General features: G+C 39.5%; 2 protein-coding genes across 4 annotated transcripts in view; both read left to right on the forward strand.

Moving 5' to 3' along the window:
• The window catches only part of LOC306960809 (sodium/potassium/calcium exchanger 3-like), an 86,512-nt gene extending 76,899 nt beyond the window's left edge, over positions 1-9,613 (forward strand). The window contains exons 8-17 of the mRNA XM_079553378.1: positions 1,240-1,265; positions 1,494-1,547; positions 1,629-1,762; positions 3,401-3,561; positions 3,648-3,912; positions 5,432-5,598; positions 7,347-7,461; positions 7,771-7,883; positions 8,078-8,143; positions 9,400-9,613. Of these exons, the coding sequence (XP_079409504.1) occupies positions 1,240-1,265; positions 1,494-1,547; positions 1,629-1,762; positions 3,401-3,561; positions 3,648-3,912; positions 5,432-5,598; positions 7,347-7,461; positions 7,771-7,883; positions 8,078-8,143; positions 9,400-9,552 (1,254 nt within the window). The 3' untranslated portion in view covers positions 9,553-9,613. The remainder of the gene's footprint in view (positions 1-1,239; positions 1,266-1,493; positions 1,548-1,628; positions 1,763-3,400; positions 3,562-3,647; positions 3,913-5,431; positions 5,599-7,346; positions 7,462-7,770; positions 7,884-8,077; positions 8,144-9,399) is intronic.
• A 5,833-nt stretch (positions 9,614-15,446) lies between these two features.
• The window catches only part of LOC306960781 (ras and Rab interactor 2-like), a 45,836-nt gene continuing 40,284 nt past the window's right edge, over positions 15,447-20,998 (forward strand). The window contains exon 1 of one of the 3 annotated variants that reach the window (XM_079553319.1): positions 15,447-15,755. The gene's annotated coding sequence lies outside the window, so the exon portion shown is untranslated. Of the gene's footprint in view, positions 15,778-20,998 lie in introns of all 3 variants that reach the window. The other 2 variants (XM_079553318.1, XM_079553317.1) reach the window with 2 other exon arrangements.

Consider the following 20,998-nt stretch of genomic DNA (forward strand, 5'->3'; position numbering starts at 1 on the left):
GCTTCTCAACTGTATAGCAGGGATCTCCAACCACTAGCTCTGGAACCCATCATAGGTAGCTCGCCAAACTCTTTCTACATCTCTACATACGCTTGATGACTTAAATTTTAAGTGCATTTTCTGTTTGTTCTGAACATGGTTAGCTCAATATTGTTAAGTGTAAGGGCTAAATTCAAGTTAATTTCTTTGAAATGCCATCTTGGCTACTAATTCTTCGAGGTGAACAACACCTAAGTTACCTTTTTTTGACAACTGTCTTTGAAGCATAGAGTAAGTAGCTCTCCGACCTCCTCGCCAGGTATAAAAGGTGTAGACCCCTGTGTATCAGTGTTGAACTGTGACAGCAGGGGGCACTATTACGGGCAAAGAGCTGATTTATTCAGGACATTCATGTTTAGTACTTCAGAGGGAGCTCCTTTGAAAGACAGACATCAGCAGATTCCAAAACAAATCTCTTGTGAGATAAGCAAAAGTCTGCAACATAAAATACTGTAAATAAAATACAATCTAAGGTGTATAAACTTGTAATCATTTTTTATCGCAATGGGAAGGCTCTATCATAATCACCTTTCGGAGATATCGCCTTTTATCGTCAATAGATTAATTACATTGTAAAATACCCAAATATTGCTCGACCTCTAATCTGGGACCAGTTGGTCAGGTCTAGGTTCAGCAACACTAAATGCCCAAAGAACTAGATCAACTGATGACCTGAACATCCTAAATGACCAGATTATCCCATCAATTAATTTCTTCTTCCCTAATGGCATATTCCAAGATGACAACGCCAGGATTCAAGGGGCTCACATTGTGAAAGAGTGGTTCAGGGAGCATAAGACATCATATTCATATTTAAACATGGATTCCAGATCTTAGCCCCTTTGATAATCTCCCCCATCATCAATACAAACATCTTGGTGTAAAGTGAATGCCACACTGGATGGAAATACATCTTTTGACATTTCAGAAGCTTGAAGCAATGCTGAAATAAAAGCTAAGACCTTTATTAGGGGCTGAGCTAATTTTAACATTTGCAAAATCATCACTGTATTATTTCATTCTCCAGCTGGTTTTAAAGGGTTTATGGCGCCTGCTTTACACAGTACAGTATGTGACCTTCTGCTCTCCATGCTGTGGGTCACTTATGCCCTCTAGTGCCATGCCATGTCAGTTGCAGAGTCTTCCTACAGAGGCGGCTGCTTTTCTAATCCTGCCTTTTTGTTGTTGTGTTTTTTACAGTTTATCTATGACGAGAATGTGTGCTGGTAGGTCTTACTTTCTATATACTGCATTTTAAGTCATTTTACAACATCCACTGTACTGTTTACTTTTACTGGATTTAAAGTAACTGTATATATTTTTGCATTGACCTCATTCTACATGCACAGTAGGTGAATTAGTCAGTTAGATCTGAAGTAACATCAGAAATGCGTTTGCAAATGGATGCTTTTAGTTCTTCTTCCACTCATCAACTTCTGCTTGTCTTTTTATAGGTGGGAGTCGCTGGTTTTAGTATTAATGTATGCTGTCTACATCCTTATTATGAAGTAGGTTTCCCCATCTCGTCTTATCATTGTTTATTAAGTGGATGGCTTGACAATGTCTTGTTTCCTAATGATCTGTGTCAGGTTCAACGGAAGGGCACAGCGCTACTTCGACCGCAGGAAGAAGGGCTCGGTAAACCTGGCCAACGGTCTGACGGGGAGCACGGATCTGGACGACGCTGTCTCGTGCGATGCCACTGCGGTGCTGCTAAAGAAAGGTAATGAGGACTCTGCTGTTTTCTAAGCACCCGCCCTCCAAAGGCCCTCAATGTTTTATCCGCTCGTCTCCTCCGTGCACATTTACATAACACAAAGACAGCTGGACACCGCGGACTCGCTATTTTTAATCATTGGCGCTGGTAACACCTCAGAAGATACGGAGCCGTCCGGGATACGAAAGAGTCTTCCGGTTTTGAATAAACTAAATTTAGCAGGAAGCAGTGAGTTCTGGTCAAGACTAAAGTGAAACAGGTATAAGCCACAGGCAAACAATGTCAAAACATGTCTCTGCCTACCTACATTGGAAGAAAAACTGATTAAAAGGAACTTGCCTTAGATTTTGAATTGGAAAAGATACTTGAGCACGACTGAATTCTATCTACTCTACATCTTGAGAACCACTGCCCCTAAACATGAATTAACTGAGCCGTTATGAGGAGACCCCACACAAACTTACAGTTCCCAGTGCCTAAGAGTCAGTCCTAACAGTCCTCACAGTGTCATGAACTGGGACTATATAGCAGGGACCACCATCCTTTTTAGAGCTGTGGGCTACTTCAAGAGAATTAGAAAAAATAAATAATGTATTCATACAGGTGGTCTATTGTGGCCTCATTTGCAAGAGAGACCTGTTTAACAGATTCATTAAATCATGCAGTATAGTCAACATAAATTATCATTCTATTAAAACAGTTATAACAACATTAATATAAAAACCCAAACAAACTTAGAAACAAGAACATTCACATGGAAGATATTCTTTCATAAGGGATTTGAACTATTCAAGGGTTATAAGTTCACAAAGCCTTCTGTGCCTCATTCCAATCATGAGTGCAAAGCAAAACAAGCATTCTTACCCCATTCTGTCTTTACACAAAATGACCTCACTGGTAAACATTTGACCCAATACAGTTATGCTCAAAAGTTAACACACCCAGCCAGATTTTTTTTTAACCATTTTTGGACCATTTTTATCCTGAAAGACAACACACCAATGCCCCCTTTAGCATCAATGACAGTATTTTGTGGTGGTTGTGGTGAAGGTTCTGTACATACCATACACGGCTTCACACAACCACTAACTATGAGTGAAAAAAAGCGTTTTGTGTTATCTTTCATATTCTTTGAAAAATAGTCAAAAAATTTGGCCAGGGTATGTAAACCTTTGAGCACAACTGTATTTATTGAATTGAACAAATATTCATTCAGGACACCCAGAAGAGCTTTGTGGATCACAGTGGTGGTTCCTATACCCATCTCAGTTGATGAATCGTAATTGCTGAAGGGAAAACTGCATTCAGAGGCTTTGGCACAGATGCAGAGGAATGCATGTGGAGTATATGTTGTCACCATATCCAAAATAGAAAGCAACTTGACCTAAATTGGGATACAATTTTTGCTTCTATAGAAAAGAGCCGGTGCCAGTTAAAAAGGATGTCCCCAGGAGTTTAAGTTACACTGTTTAATTATAGAGCATTAGCCATTTCATGTTATAAATTCATGCTGTTAAACATGCTGAATCACAAGAAAAGAAATAACTGCATTTTTGCTGAATTTTACATGGCACAACCTGCAGCAGCAAAAAAAATGGCTTTCAACATTTATATCCCAGTGTATTTCCTGATGTGTGTCGACAGCAAACTTCCACTGTGCTCCGTCGGTGCTGATGGTGGACGAGCTGCTGTCCGCGTACCCACACCAGCTGTCCTTCTCTGAGGCCGGGATGAGGATCATGATCACCAGCCACTTCTCCCCCCGGACCCGCCTCACCATGGCCTCACGCATGCTCATCAACGAGGTCAGTAAATGTAAATGAATGAAGGGCCTACAGGATGATGGAGGGGTGGGTTCAAAATGCTTTAATGTTTCTTGAATCTCCCGCAGAGGCAGAGACTGATCAACACCAGTGAGACCAGGGTGACCCGCTTCACCAACGGGGACTCGGAGCCAGCCCCCAGGTCCCAGGGCAGGTGGGGTCTGGAGAACGGGATCAGTGCTTTAGAGCAGGGTCTGAACGGGAGGTGCAGGCTGCAGAGGCTCCAGTCCGGCAACGAGACGGAGAACGAGACCGACGACAACGACAACAATGAGAACGAGGGAGAGGGAGAGGAGGACAGCGACGGGCCAGTCGTGCCTTTCAAAGTGCCAGGTACAACAAATTCATCATGCACTGGCTAGAGTTTGTTATTGTTACTGTTGGAAGTAATACGATAACTTTTGGTTAGTATTTGTTTGTTTATTTATTTTATCATGTGTAGAACTTCGGGAACTGCTAATAACATCTCACTGACTTATTTGCCATGTACTTTCTTTACAATTTTGTTGTCATTTGTGCACTTTTTTTTCTATGTTATGGCGTGAAATGCTAACTTTTGTGTTTTGTTTTTTTTCCTTTATGGGACAATATTAAAGACTTGCCTATATGTAATACAAATAAAGTGGATTGGATAAGAAATGGGGATAAACTAAAAATTAACAATAAATTACATGAGATGAATCTCTTAGCCGATAAACGGATCGATGCGGTGTCATCAGTGATGCGGTCGCTGTATCAGACTGTTGTGGTGAAGAGGGAGCTGAATCCAGGGGCAAAGCTCTCGATTTACCGATCGATCTACGTTCCCACCCTCACCTATGGTCATGAGATCTGGGTAATGACCAAAAGGACAAGATCGCGAAAACAAGCGGCCGAAATGAGTTTCCTTCGCAGGATGGCTGGGCGAACCCTTCGAGATAGGATAAGGAGCTCAGTTACCCAGGAGGAGCTCAGAGTAGAGTAGAGGCATCTGTTCCGGATGCCTCCTAGCCACCTCCCTCGGGAGGTGTTCCAGGCATGACAAGGCTTCGTGGAAGGCCCAGGACACACTGGTGGGACTATGTCTCTGAGCTGGCCTGGGATCGCCGTAGAGTCCCCCTTCAGAACATCAGGAGGAGGTGTGCGTGGATCGGGATGTCTGGGCATCTCTGCTGCCTCCACGACCCGGCACCGGATAAAGCGGAAGAAAATGGATGGATGGATGGATGGATGGATGGATGGATGGAATAACCTCTTAACCCTCACCTTAACCAAGCAAATTTTCTCAAGTTTGGCATTATCCAAATGTAAACGTTTCTCACCTCATCAAAACTGATCAAAACCGTGTTGTCGTCGCTTTTTTCACGTGCCTTTTCCTTTCATTTTTGTCACTTTTTTGTTGCACTTTTCTGGCTTTTGTGTGGCTTTTTATTGCCTCGTCACATTTATGTCACTCTTTTGCTGCTCTTTTGTTAGTTTTTCTTTGCTCTTGCTCACTTGCTCATTTGTGGCTTCACTCTTTTTTTGCATTTTTGTCACATTTTTGTTTTGCTTTTTTGTCACTTGCTCTTTTTTTTGGCAGTTTTTTTGTGGATCTTCGGTGATGCCTCCTGTTTATTGAAGCTCAAGGTGATGATTGCTCGATTGTGGTGGAAAACAAACCTGACTGTTGCGTGTGATCCATCTTTGAGTCATTTCGTTAGACACTTAGCCCTGCAGACCGGGAACACTCCACAAGAGCTGCAACTGAGCAGATCCTCTGACATACCGCTTGTACTCTCACTTCGTTTAACACATCATCATCCACAAACACAGCGAGGAGACAGTCTGTTTTATTTTTGCCTTATCGCCGCGTTTCTCTCCTCTCCTCCAGCCGGCTGTTGTAATAAGCTGAAGTGGCTGTTCATGTGGCCCCTGTCTCTGCTGCTGTTCTTCACGGTGCCGAACTGTGCCAAGCGGCGCTGGGAGCGGTGGTTCATGGTGTCCTTCTTCACCGCCACCATCTGGATCGCTGGCCTGTCCTACATCATGGTGTGGATGGTGAGTGGGTGTTATTATTTCAGCTTACATGTTGGGATGTAAGCGCAAGGGATGGATCCAAGCTTACATCTCAGGTGAAGACTTGAACTGGACAACTGGCCATTTGTATCTGTAGCGTGGGCAAGGTTACAAAGCCGAGGCATTCTGCGGTTATATAAAAGTCCTCTATTATAAAATGGTCTGGAGGTGGTCTTCTTTAGGGCATACAAGATACACTGTTATGTATGAATATCCAGCCTGAAATCCACTGCACTGAAATAAAACTCACTGTAGGCCTTTTAAGATTTTCTTCAGGTTTTCTACATACCTGGAGTTGTGTTTTGTTTTATTTTATGTTTTTCTTAAAGTGCATATGACACATTAGACACATTTTTTGCTAAAACATAGTTAACACAGTTATATTTAAGATTTTGCTAAAGTTTGTACCCAGCTTTCTTTAGTTTTGCCCTTTTTGTGATGTTTATAGTTTACACTTATAGACAGGAAGTGACATAGATGAAGGCAAACAATTTTAAACTGTTGCCGTGCCAACCATGTTAAAGGAACAGGCCACCGTTTTTCCATACTGAGATATGTTCTTACCTGAGCTTAGACGAGTTGATATGTACCTGTCTGGTCTTTGTGCGTGCCCTCAATCATGCAAAACGACCAAAGATGTTGTTAGCATTTGGCCTCTCCCAATGTATTCCTATGGTCCCAAACTGGGTGAAGTTAGAAGCGACCACGCTATTCCACGGGCACACACAAAGACCAGACAGGTATGTATCAACTCGTCTAAGCTTGGGTAAGAACATATCTCAGTATGGAAAAATGGTGGCCTGTTCCTTTAAGGTAATGGGAAATGAGTCAAACTGCTATGTAACTTTACCTATAACTATGTCACTTCCTGTCCGTAGCTTAAAAATTTGAATAAAAATAACTTTTCTGCCCGACAATTTCTTCATTCAATTCGCTGCTTCACTGAAATAAAGTGATAATTATGCAACTGATGGTCCATCTAAATAAGTCATATTTTCAAAAGCATTAAAACCTGTCATATGTCCTTTAACCAGCATATTGTCATCCATCCTTGCGTCATCCATTTGAATGTTTTTGGAAAAATCGCTGACTTGGGAAGAAGATGCTTTTTTTTTGGAACAAGTCTTCTCGTTGGCAGAGGAAAGATGCAGCAGTGACACAAAAACCTAAATTTGGCCCAAAACGTCTTGGGCACAGTTTTATATTTCAGCAGCTTTAAGGCGAGACACTGCAGGTGGATAGGAAATGTTAAGTTTAAAGATTGAAAAAATAGAAATTTAAAGATATCATTTTTAAACTTTTGCTGTAGATTATTGGCATGAATGTGAGAAAATATATATATATTTTTTTTATATATTAAGTTTTCAGTCATTCTTTGTTTTCATATACAAATAAGGTGTTTATGCATTTTCAGCGACAAAACCGAACGCTTTCAAAAGTCAATAAATCAGGCTAAGAACTAGATATTAAAAAATCCCTCTGAATCTGAAAAAGTGAAAGTGAAGTCTGTAGGAGCTACTGACGTGGAGATATTGTTGCACCAATGTGAGAAAAATGCATTTTGAGAAAATGGCCCTTTAAATTACAATGTCCTGTTTAAATCTATGGAGAAACATTGAATCAGTGCAATATTAGGTATATTTTTTTTTGTTTCCAGGTGAAGGCTTATATATTCAGAGACAATTTGGCCCAAAACCTGAAAACTAAAAATGAAATATGACTTGTTTTAGGTGACCGTGATTGGATTTACACTGGGCATCCCTGACGTCATCATGGGCATTACCTTCCTGGCAGCTGGCACCAGTGTCCCGGACTGTATGGCCAGTGTCATTGTGGCACGACAAGGTATGAACTCAATCACAGTGCACTCAAACTTCAAACAGAATTTAATTAAACATGCATTCTCTAAAGTTGTCTTTCAAACAACCACCATCTTGTCATGGAGAAATCCAAAGAATAAACTCCATCTCACAAGGGAAATAATTTGATAGTTGTTCAGTCATATAAACAAAAGAGAAAATCTCAAAAGCACCAGAAAATGCAAAAAATATTGATAAAAGTAAGATTAGGCGTAAAAAATATGTTGGAATCTGGGTATGTACTACCAATATCAAGCTAAAATCGTGAGTAAAATATAATATGTCCTTGCCGCAGGTTTGGGAGACATGGCCATCTCTAACTCCATTGGCAGCAATGTGTTTGACATCCTGGTGGGGCTGGGGCTGCCCTGGGCCGTGCAAACTCTCTGCATCGACTACGGCTCAACCGTGAGTACTGCACGAAACAACAGTATAAAATGGAATAAGATTGTGTGAATGGTGGTTGAGGATTTCTCAAACCAAACCGTCACCATTAATCTCAGGAGTAAATGAGTAATGCACCTAATGCTGAAACATGGCTGTGGAACATGTTCTAATGATCGATTATGTTAATATGGTGAATATTTGTTGTGTTTCCTCAGGTTCATCTAAACAGCAAAGGACTCATCTTCTCCGTGGGGCTCTTATTAGCGTCAGTGTTCTTCACAGTAAGTCTCCAAACCAACAGGACGGGGGTCATTGAGCTTATTTTGGAATTTTTTATTTAAGATAAGATAAGATTTCTGGATGTTACATTGCAAGACTTGGAGGATGTAAAATTATAAGATAGCGTTGGTTTGAAGGAAGGAATATTTCATAACCTGAACAAACGCATTTTCTCCAGTTCGGCTTTACACAAATGTAAAAGCTTTTCGACTGGAGAGCAACAGTGTAATGCCTCATTCGAAAGCTAAGACCTACAAAAGTTTTTGTCACTTTTTTGAAGAGTTTTTGTCAGGTTTTTGTCTCTTTTTTTGTCGCATTTTTGTCATGTATTTTTCGGCTTTCATTGTTTTTTTTTGGTAGTTCTGTTTTTGTCACTTTTTTGACAAGTTTTTACCTCGTTTTTTGTTGCTTTTTTTTGAGTTGTCTTTGTTTTTGTTGCTTTTTCACTGCTTTTTTGTCATGTTTGTAGCTCGTTTCGCGTTTTCGTTTTTTTGACGCTTTTTTGTCATGTAATTGTCCGTTTTTATTGCTATTTTATCACTTTTTTGTTGTGTTTTTGTCACTTTTTTGTTGCTTTTTCATTGCTTTTTTATCGTATTTTTGTTGCGTTTTAGTCACATATTTGAAGCGTTTTTGCTACGTTTTCGTCTCTTTTTATTGCTATTTTGTCACTTTTTTGATGTTTTTTCATTGCTTTTCTCATTGCTTTTTTGTTGTGTTTTTACCTCGTTTTTGTTGCATTTTTGTCCAATTTTTTTGCGTTTTCGTCTCTTTTTTGTCCGTTTTTATTGCTTTCTTTTATTGCTTTTTTATTGTATTTTTTCCATGTTTTTGTTGCATTTTCTTCAAATATTTGAGGCGTTTTTGTCCCGTTTTCGTCTCTTTTTTTGTCCCGTTTTCGTCTCTTTTTTTGTCACGTTTTCGTCTCTTTTTTTGTCACGTTTGCGTCCGTTTTTGTTGCTTTTTCATCACTTTTTAAAAATCTTTTTTTTTTGTCGTGTTTTTCTCACCATTTCGTTTCCTTTTTCACCCTAGTTTTTGTCACTATTTTGACGCCTTTTATTTAAGCTTGTGGACTTAGGTAAAGCCAACCTGGAGAAAATGTGCTCGGTTCAGCCGGGGGTTAAGAGGTTAAGCTCAAGAGACAATAATGTGACTCTCATTGTAGTTTCGCCTGAAGTATTTGTTACTTTTTTCTCTGGAAATGCACCAGGAGCAATAGATTGGCCATTCTGTGACCCTCTCATCCGTCTTACAGGTTGTGGGCGTCCATTTCAACAAGTGGACCCTGGACAAGCGGCTGGGCCTGGTCTGCCTGCTCCTGTACGCCGTGTTCCTGTGCATCTCCATCCTCATCGAATTCAACGTCTTCATTTTCGTCAACCTCCCGATGTGCCTCGACATCCACTGACCTCCGCACAGCTTCTTCCATTGGAGAGAAACAAAGGAGCACCGTGTGTGGCTTTCCAATTTACTGGCGCCTCAAAACCCTAACTTAAACAAAAAAAAAAAAGAAAAAAAAAAATGAACAGAGGAGCTCGGCGTGATTTATCTGGTGCAATACACACAGCGAGAGAGAGCTTCGTTACTGCTTCTTGAGGCACCTGAAAAGGGTCCCAGCAGTGGAGCGCGGGCCCTTGTCATTGCTGATGAATGGAAAAAGGTGGACTATAGTCACTTGAATTGAATCGAAAACCAACAATTTACAGGTCGGTCTTTGGGGACCCCGCCGCAGCTTTGGTCTTGTGGTCCGGTCCGATGGAGGAAGTGAAATCCTGTGCTACGGCAGCGATTTAGTTTTTTTTTCCCCCAGCTGGATTGTTTCTTACTCTTTGTACAAGTTTGGAAATAAGCACACACACAATATTTAAAGTTATATTTGTATATATGGGAAGAGAATACACAGTAAGTATTGGTCTCACGCATCGCTGGATCAGTTTTGCTAATTGCAATGGTCCAAATGTGTACAGTCGTGCGGTTTCTCAGTCGGAATATCGGTAGGTAACACTGCAGAGCGACTCATTCTATTAAGCATTAGCTAAGGTTTTGTCTATAATGTCTTACAATCTCATGTTGTTAAAGTCGAGATACAGTGACCTCTAGTGGTGTGTGGGAAATTGACAGACAGCTTTTCATGTTGGACTTTCGAAACACAAATGGCAATTACGCTTAAAGTGAATCTGTGGCTATTGAGATTATAATCAGTGTTGGGGGTGAAGTATTACAAAAGTAACGAGCTACATATTACTTTTATTCAGTATAACATATTACTTACTCATATACAGTAATACATTAGTCATTACAGTGCATTTAAGTGGCTTGTATTGATGTACGAACGAAGAAAAGCCAGACTTCCCCCAAATAAAATGCAGCACCAAATCAACTTGGACACTGGTGGATAAGATCTGCATTTGCATTTAGCTAATGTAATCAAAACAAAACTAAAAATTAAAGGCCACTGTTTTTCCATACTGAGATAATGTTCTTGCCTTAGCTTAGACGAGTTAATTTGTACCTGTCTGGTCTTCACGCGTGCCCTCAGTCACATAAACACAGCACACACGGCGTTAGCATTTAGCCTCTCCTCTATAGCTCCAAACTAGGTGAAGATAATAATACCAGTAGTTCGGCGGCCGTCCTCACAGTAAAGTGAAGATATTACTGCGCGGATGTCGAACTACTCCCGGTATTATTACGCCTTACAATATAGTTCCCCTTTTTATCCACTTAGAAAATCCACAATTTCATTCTGTGTTATTATACTTTATAGTGTAACACTTCACGTAACCATGTTTGAATAGGGAAACCATGGAATAGCTTGGTATTTTCTATCTTCACCTCGTCTGGAGCTATAGAGGAGTTTACCCGGGACAGTCCCAGATTAGATTTCTCCCAAACCATTGATTTGTCCCAGTCTTCCTCAGTCTCTGTCCCAGTCGTCCCGGTTTTTGGCCAATATAGTCCCCAAAATAACACACCTCACATGAAAAACAATGCTTTTAGCCCATGTGAATATCAATTACCAAGTATAAACCTATCGAAAATAAATCTCAATTCTAGCATCTCCTCAATGCGGATTGGTGCATGTCATGGGACAATTTTACCATATATCGTGGGAAAAGACAGTCAAGATTTGGAACCCCTGCGGCATATTCCCAGATAGTGTCCCAGGTTTTAATCTGGTCACCCTATTAAGGAAAGGAGGAGAGGCTAAACTTTAATGCTAATGCCGTCTGTTACGTGACTGAGGGCACGCATGAAGACCAGACAGGTACAACTGAACTCGTCTAAGCTAAGGTAAGAACATATCTCAGTATGTAAAAACAGTGGCCTGTTCCTTTAAAGAAAAGGAAATCTTTGCTCAGTGGCATTATTGCTTTTTTCAGTTTATATTTTGACAAAAGTAACTCAAAGTAGTATAACTCAGCTCTTTCTTAAACAGTAATATGCAATACAAACATACTACATTTTTAAAGCTGCATCTACTAATATAGACTATATTACAATTTTAAAGCAACTTGCCCAACACTGGTTATAATTGTGCAGACTTATTACATTTGGGAAAAGTAACACCCCTGGCGATGGTGCTGACTCTGCAACAGAACAAAAATTGGTCTAAGCTGTGACTCTAAAATTTGCAGAACAGGTTCAGAGCCGGGTGCACTACAGGGAAGCTCATCCCCCCCATCTTTTGACTCGGAAACAAAATGAGTCTGTCTCAAATGAAAACTCACCTATCGCTGTTCTAGCGGGTTCAGAAACTAGTCTATTATTGCTATATTACAAGTTTGTGCTCCTTGATGAAAGCTGTGGGTTTTGCAGGACTGAAACAAAACAAAGTAGGTTGTAAAACAGCGCCCTCATGCTACGTTTTTACTGCCTAATAGCAATGAGCTATTCTGAAGTGTTACCGATGTTTCCTTTCCTCACAATCCAACCCTACTCAGCATGTTATGAATATCACTAGCTTTGCACTGACTGTAATCTAGATACTCGATACTATCTCAGTATATTCCTCTATAGTCCATATCTGGCTGTTTGAAACCCATGCATTTTTAACCAATGTATTTTCCATCTGGATTTTTTGGATGGAAACGACACCCGGCACTGTCACTTTATCGATGAAATATTAACTTCAACATCGCAGTTCATCTAAACATGTAACTACTGACTTATAAGACCTCTGTAATATATTTGAAAGCTAGCTTGTAGTTTCTAAATATTGTACAGTATATAAAGCCAAAAGTATTTTTTAGATTAGGGATAAGACTGCACAATTTGTTAAGTGTGTGTGTGTGTGTGTGTGGGTTTGTACGTTTGCGTGACTGTGAATGCGTTTTTTGTCACAATCTTGAAGGGAAAGCCAAGGTTGGATTATCATTAGAGCCTGTCACTGGGGGAAGACATGATCGTGATTTATTTATGAATTAATTTATTCAAAGATTGTGTCTTCTTAACGCCCGGTTTTCAGCCCGTCGGACCATTTTGTGCGGTGATTTTTTTTTTTTCCAGCTGTAACATGTACTGTACCATGTCATACTCTATAGAGGTACTGGAGACTTGACTTGATGTTGTGTATATTTAAGAGTAGACATTTCTAATTTATAAGTTTTGTATAGTTTGAAGAGAAACTGCTACATTTGTATATGTAAAAAAAAGAAAAAAGAAAAAAAGGAAATGTTTTAATGATTTCTAACAGTGACGCACAGCATGTTAAGTTGCAATTGAGATTTTGTGTTTTAGCAGGAAGATGGTACATTATTGATAAAGATAGCAAAGTTAAGTGTGTTGTGTTGATGCAAAAATCGATCGCTCGTGGCTAATTAACTTGCTTGTTCTTGAGCCGAGAAAACCACCTTTGTCAGCAGTATTGCCACTCTGTTTCAGCATGTGTTAAATATTGAGTTTTATTTATTTTTTATTGTACAGTGGTTTTATTTTTCTAAGAGCTTGGGACCTAAAACGGTGGCGTTTCGGCTGTAGACACAAGAGGGCGCTGCGGGGCTGTGTCTGGTATTCCTTTAACACGACTATATTTTCATGTAGAGGTGACGGAATTTCTGGTCAGTTTGCATGTATTTTCGTATTCAAATTGTTTTCTGTGTGAAATTGAAGAGAAAAAAAATAGACAATGTATTGATTTTTGCTGTACATATCAAAGGGATCATTTTGGATACAGACATTGGGCTAACTCAGCGTTTAGTATTTAGCGTTAGTTTCCGAGTATTACATGTTGTTTTACTGCTTGTTTATGTCTTTAAAAAGTATTTGTAAATTCTAATTTTAACAAAGAAAAATGAAGGGTCAAAATGCATCAGATTGACTTCCAGCTTTTCTTCTTTTGCTGTTTGCCTGATGAATGGCCTCACACAGAAAACGACCTATTTAAAATTATTATGAAAAAAATAAATAAAGTGAGCCCATGTAGTCGGCTTATATAGCATCTCTGTTTCTGTCTTTTGTATAAGGCCAATATATACTGCCTTGGAAACTCTTTAAAGGAACAGGCCAGGGTTTTTCCATACTGAGATATGTTCTTACCTGAGCTTACCTGTCTGGTCTTTGTGCGTGCCCAAGAGCGTCACTTCCAACTTCACCCCATTTGGAGCTATAGGAACATACTGGGAGAGGCCAAATGCTAACAACATCTTTGGTCATTGTGCGTGACAGACAGGTACGTATCAACTTGTCTAAGCTCAGGTAAGAACATATCTTAACGGTGGCCTATTCTTTTCAATGGAGTTGTATGAATGTGACACAGACTTCACTGTAGTAATAGTATTAGTAATAGTTACTGGATATGCTGTGATAGCAAGTCGTAATTGCCTCAGCTTTTCACTTTAACAAGGCTTTCTCAAATATTACTTGCTACAATGTGGCCACAATTTAACTACTTTTAATGTTTTTCTTATTTTAAATAGCCTTTACGGTAATAGTACTAACTATCGCTTACATTTGTATTGTGCTTCAAAGAAGTGGTTCTCAACTGGTGGGTCAGGACACAAAAGTGGGTCGCAGAAACCTTTTCAGTGGGTTGTGAGCAGAACTGGGTAGTAACTGAATATTTAGAATATGTATTTTGAGTAACTGTGTTCTGGTCAAGTTACTCTTTACTTTGAGGGTATTTAGAATACAGTTACTTTCTGAAAATCAGAGGAATACATTGCATTTACTCAATCGTTAAATCTCAGTTTCGTATTTATGATAATATTAAGACAGAAAAGATCAAAACAGCCAGGAAAAAGTTTAGTTCTCTCATTCTGGGCTGTGGATATTTGCAGAGTGCTTTTTTTGTTCCCAACAGGTGGTGTTAAGCAGCATGTTATTAAAAAATATTACGCATTTATGCATGAATATAATGTGGATTAATGCTGAAGTATTCGAAGTATTCAGAATACCCTACTCTGATACATGCCTCCTCATTGACTACAAGGAAAGTTGAACACACAAAATTTCACACACACAAAAATAATGCCAAATGAAATATATCTTATTTTGCCAATGTAGTTATTAACTCTCATTATATATCGACTAAGGCAAGTATTCAGTTTTCTGTAACAAAATAAAATTTCATGTATTAGTATTCTCCCCTGGTTGTGAGCCTCTCCCAAAAGTAATTTTGTTCAATATTTATCAACTGAAAAAGTATTGAAACACTACCTGAGAGTTACTGAAAGCTTATTCAGCAGAAATGTGTAGGAAAATACAGTGTTTTTCATTGAATATAACAAATTAAATTCTGTTTTGAGTCACAGCTTGTCGTTCTATGCCCAGACCAGTTGAGAACCGCTGCTTTACAAGTTTGAATTGATACGTTTCTCAAAGAGCAAATTGTTCATGCGCTACATACTTGTTGGCGGTAAGCTACTTTTTTAGCCACAGCTGCCCTGGAGTGGACTGACTGGAGTGAGGTTGCCAATCTGTGCCATCAGCCCTTTCAACCACCACCAACCAAGCACAGACGCAGGCAATGTAAGTTAAGTGGCTTGTCCAAAAGTCCACAGGGCTCAGGGGACATGAAGAAAGTTTGGGGGAAATAAATGATTAGCTATTCCAAAATAAATATGTATATATATATTTGAATATTTTCTGTATTTGAAAAGATAATTTATTTGTTGGTGCTTCTAAACAGGCCTGTTTAAAAAGTGACTTTTAAACTAATAAGATAAAAATAAAGGACGTGTGATGGTGGTGACAGGCTACTTCAGAAATCTTTTTACCTATAAACTTTGATGAATTATGTATTTGTTTTAATAAAGACAGAATCTACCATAAAGCAAAACAACAAACCCTATAATCTTTCTAAATCCAGGAAACACTAACACTCATCAGTTTACTGCACTAATGTAAACAAAATACTCCCAGCTGCTGAGGTGCGAAGCGCAGCCAATCAGCGCGCAGCGTCCTGCGTCAGGTCCCGCCCCCTTCTCATCTTCCCACTTTTCTTCCTCAGCTCAGCCGGGTTTTGTTGTACAGCTCCGGGTCGTTTTGTAAAAATGTAACTTCTAAAAACGAAGGTCCAGGGAAAACTTCGGACGCATCAACACGGACCAGACCACGATGAAGTCATGAAGTCCAAAATAAAAGCGGAAAGGGACAAACCGAGGCTCTGAGGTGAGTCGCTTTGCAACTTTCAGTAATTAACAACAAGGTAATTACGCGGAATCTCTTTGCAAGGCTTGACTTTTAAGACGATTTTCGCAGAGCATCGGGTGAACGTAGGGAGCGTGGCCCAAAGTATTCTGCACTTTCTTGCTGCGTGTTTTGTTGCGAGGGGCTCGGTGGACAGATTTTGCGCATCAAACTTTTTTAGGTATTCTTTCTTAGGGCACTGTGTCAGCTATTCCTGAAAAGCGAGAGAATGTGTCCCGATTGTCCACAGCTGCAAAACCTAACCACACGTTTACCAAATGAGCAAAAATAAACACAACACACTTATTATTCCGAACTAGTCATCATAAACCAAGGAAAGTACAAAGACGTGGTCGTGTTTTCTACTGTTGCGCAGGAAGACTTCTACTTTTGTCAACCACGGCTTTCCTTGTATTTTACCTGCACGCGCTGTTTCTTTTTTTTTTTTACGCATTAGGTTAATAAAGTTTCCAAATCTCCTCTTTGAGCTGCTCTGGGATCTGCGCATGAGGTTTTCCCTGATAGTACTTCTTTAGCTTTTGCCCACAGACAGTTACAGCGTAGACAGATTTATAGGTTGCGTGAATCACCTGAGAGGTATGTGAACGCAGCTTTCTCCTGTAGATACTTGAAGCTCCTAAAGCAAAGCAGTGTCTCACCTGTTGGCAGGTATTGTGGAAATCGATGTAGTATGGAAAGCTTTGATTTATTGGCAGTAGGCAATTATAGTTAGCCAATCATGAGCTGTGTTTTTTTCTTTTTTTTATGTGGTGGGTAGGCTATATTATTACTGAAGCCTTAAAGGTGCATTCTGCAACTTTTTATGCGGGAAAAAAAAAGTTGCTATTTGTGTGTATTTGACCTTGTGGAAATTTACAGACGAGAAATATTGAGCCCAAAGATGTATTTCTTATTCATAATTTATTGAACAATAGGTCCATGTAGTAATGATCATGACACCCGTTCTTGCAAAAAATCCTAAATACAGCTTTAAAGGATTATGCAACTTTTTATGTGGAAAAAAAAGTAGATATTTGTGTGTATTTGACCTTGTAGAGACCCAGTGGCTGTATGAGTGGTCAACATGGCGCCTTTACTTTCCATCACGGTGGCCTCTACAACGCTCCAGGAGCAATTGTTTGGTAGGTTTTCTGGTGGGAGGTTCAGTCAGCGGTGAAAACCTTCCAAATAATTGATCCTGGAGCGTCATAGAGACCACTGTGATGGAAAGTAAAGGCGCGATGATGACCACTCATACAGTTGCTGGCCTACTACAAGGTCAAATACGCACAAATATTTTTCACATAAAAAGTTGCATAATCCACCTTTAAAGCTGTATTTAGGATTTTTTGGCACATTTTTCTCATGTAATGCTATAGGGAAGGTGTGGATGTTGTGGCTAACAAAAATGCTAAGAAAAATGCTAAAAGCAAAGTAGTTCTTAGAGCCTTTATTAGCACAAGAGGACAGCGTGAAGACAGTCGCAGAGAGTCTGCAGGTTTAACCAAGCAGCCAGCTTTTATACCACAGAGAGTGGTTTACAACAAAGCATTCTTTACCAGGACACTAAAATAGATGTCTTTAATACAACTGTAACAATAATTGAACAACTGCAATCTAACTTATTGCATGGTCAGCAGATAGGCCAACTTAGGTCAACAGGAGGGCACAGGAGATAGCAGAGAAACAACTGTTATCTCACTTTAAGCTAAGAACATATTATATTATTTAGAAAACTGAAAACAAGAAGACACATATTTCCACAAAGGTTGTATTTCATGTTTGTAGTGGGATATTTTAAGATGAAGTACTTTTCAAACAAAGCTTTACTGTCTTTGAGGTAAAAGCTTTTGCTTTTACCTGGCATTTCAATGGCATTAGTTTTTAGTTTCTATGGCATTTCAAGGTCTTCAATAATAATAATAATAATAATAATTATAATAATAATAATAATAATAATAATGTCAAGTTCCGTTATCGTGACATATTTATGAAGAAACAAAGGAGGCTTAAATATATATATATATATATATATATGAATTATTTGGGAACAAATAAAAGAGTGAGCTCATCGATTTTTAATTGTTTTTTGTAGTCCGATCCCAAATAATTCCCAATTCTTCAAGTTTATAAGCTTTCAGGGAGCAATACTAAACATCAACAACTGGAATTTTCCTCCAATACAAGGGGAAAAGGCACTATAGAGCCATAAATGTGACCTCTTACTATCAAACCCCTTTGTTTCAGAGTTAATATCAGATTCAAAGCTTTTGTATTTCTTACAGACTAGACAATTGCCAGGAGGTTTAGAGATTGGCAAAAGTGAGGTCATCTTTGGACAAGAACAGAGACACTCAAGTTACGGGTACAGCACCAAATACTGTTGCTCTGGTCAATGGGGACACTGGCTTCTTTCACCACTGTCTGGTCTTCTGCTGAAGGCAATGTAACCAAACACTGCTAAAACCTCTTGTCTACAAGTATGGATTTTTTGACACTGTCGAAGACCCCAAACTAAATCCTTTGCAACATCTGTTATGTCCATCACGAGTAAGGTTTCTTTAGTGGTCACCAGTGTCTTGGTTTGAGCTGGTTGTGGTAATGAAAGGCTACATTTGTGGGCCTACGTTTCTATTGAAAGCTTGAAGAGATTTGGATAATACGAGATGTAATGTACTTGGGTAACTTTACGAAAAGCTATATGAGTACTTGCATAATTGTTGCATCTTTTATTTGTGTTGTTCAATTTCAAAGGAGAATAAAGTGCTCACAAATTGGGATAACTGATCTAGTCTCTGAGAAAATCATGATATGATTTTTTTTGGCATATTGCCCGCACCTTAGTTTGTCAGTAACAAAATTTCCCTGTGGTATTTTGAAACACGGGGGATTTTTCAGTTAGTTTTTCACCTTTTTGTGTCAGGGAAACCTTTATCTTGTTTCACATCCTTTTCCTATTTAGCCTATGCCTCTCGTCCATATCTCCTCTATGACCCCAAAATAGAATGACTGCTTTATCTTCATGTTTACTCATTCTTTTGTCACCTTGATCTAAAGCTACCATCTCGACCCACTATTGGTGCTTTCAAAGGGTATCATGTTGACGGGTGGAGGCAGCAGACGAAGAGTTCATACAGTTATATGGAAAATTATATAGGCGTTGACACACTTTCTGCTAATGCAGGGCTATTCCAAAGGTTTACACCCAAGAAAGCAGAGTGTCATTTTTAGCTTTTGTAACTTGCTATTATGGCTTGTAGAGCTGTGATTTGTGGTTAGGGTCTCAGCCAGAGTAGTGTTTGACTGATGGACATTTTTCTAAACATTTTGCGGAAAATTTTGAATGGTTGCATTCCTGAGAGTCCAAAGGCTTTGACAACATGGGCCACGGGGCTAAGCTCCACAGCCAGTGACCCATATTTGAAGATAGGAGAAGCTTTGAGTTAGCATTCACTTTCATAAATATGCAAAGCTTTTTAACCATACTGTTTCCTGTACAACACCTGTAGTGCTAGTAATTTGTGTCATTCTTATTTTTAACTATAGTGAGACGAGTCCATCTGGTTTAACTTTGTTATCCCCATAGGGAAATGTGTCCTCTTAATTAACCTGTTGCACATGTTTTGGGTTGATGGTGGAAGCCGGAGAACCTCATCCAGACACGAGGAGAGAAACATGCAAACCACAGGGAATCTGAACCCGGGAGCTTCTAGCTGTGAAGCAAGATGGTAACCAATGTGCCTGAGCGGATGAGAAGTGAAGGGAAGAGCCTTAAATCGCAGACACTAGTTCTTTTCCCTACTGCTGGTATACTCCCCATATATAAAGACTACATCAAAATTAAAATTCTCAAAACCAAGCGTCGTCTGACTAGCCCCTATTTCTTGTTGTGTGTGGACACTTGGATAACATCTGGTTTGCCTCTGGGGCTAGTATCTGTGTGGGAGTGTTATCAGCAGTGCGTTTGTGCAGCTGGAGCAGACCCCAGCAGTACATATTTGTTGTTTTGACCGGCTACACTAAATACTAGAGTTGTTGGATTTAAAAAAGGTCAGACTTGTTTGCTTTCCTGCTGCGCGTGATGGAGGATTTAAGACGGAAGTCTTTGCTCTAATTAGCCTGCATTAGGACCAACACAGAAGGCAATTAAGAGGAATGTTTTTCCCCGGATAAGTCAAAATGTGTCACTGTTAATCCAAATATTGTAGTCAGAATTAGGGCTGCTCGATTATTGAAAAAATAATTGAAATCACGATTATTTGTTGCCTTTAAAAAAAGTCTCTCTTTATTTGATTTATTCATTTATCATAAAACTATGCTGAATATTTTCTGTTTTCTGAACAGTCATAAAAGTACAAAGGATTTCAAGTCTGCCTCGATTGAGGAGAGGTCTCTGTTTCACACCTGTGCAAGTAAACTGAGTAGCGCGGCCTGATGACATCATCACACAACGCTGTTTGTTTTTATGTCAGGCAAAAGCATGAGCCATGGCACGTGAAATGTGAAGGGAAAATAATCCAAGTGGCCTGAAATAATGCAAGTCTGCTGTAGGAGCCATACAGAGGTTTTGGTGGTTTCTTCTATGAATGAACGGCGCGTGGGTGGATATGTGCACGCGCTTAGTGTCACGTGCTTCTGCACCACGGTGATTGGTGGCACCGTGGGAGTGGTTTACTTTTAGTGCGCGCGCTCACCTGGGCTGTGTGTTTGTGCTGGGCCTGCATCATGGCGGTGGGGTGAGCTTGGGGAGAAACTTTCTGTTGACCGCAGCGCTTCGCACCTTATCGTATTTTCACGTAAAGAAAGATTTGCACTGTCTTATTGAGGTTTGGCATTTCAATTTCAACATCGTCATAAGTAAGTGCCTGTTTTACTGCTTCGATCACAAATAAACCCTCGTAAGCTGTGCAATTGTTCTGACTGCGCGTCATCAGTGTTCAAACCCCCTTGCCTTAGCCTACCGTGGCGTTTTGGATACGTTTGGAGTCATACGCCACAACATCTGCTTTGCAAAAAAACTGAAATTTATAATATGAATTTATATAATATATTTATTTAATCAATTATGCCTTTTTGTTATCGTTTAGTGTAATAATCAAAATCGTAACCGAATTTCGATGAATTGCACAGCCCTAGTCAGAATAGAGATGTTCTATCAAAAAATATGTGGCACTTTTTAGATTTCATAACCATTATAGGCCCATAAAATCGATAATCATCACATA

The sequence above is a fragment of the Gobius niger genome, assembly GCF_951799975.1.
Source record: "Gobius niger genome assembly, chromosome: 3".
In the NCBI taxonomy this organism is placed as follows: domain Eukaryota; kingdom Metazoa; phylum Chordata; class Actinopteri; order Gobiiformes; family Gobiidae; genus Gobius; species Gobius niger.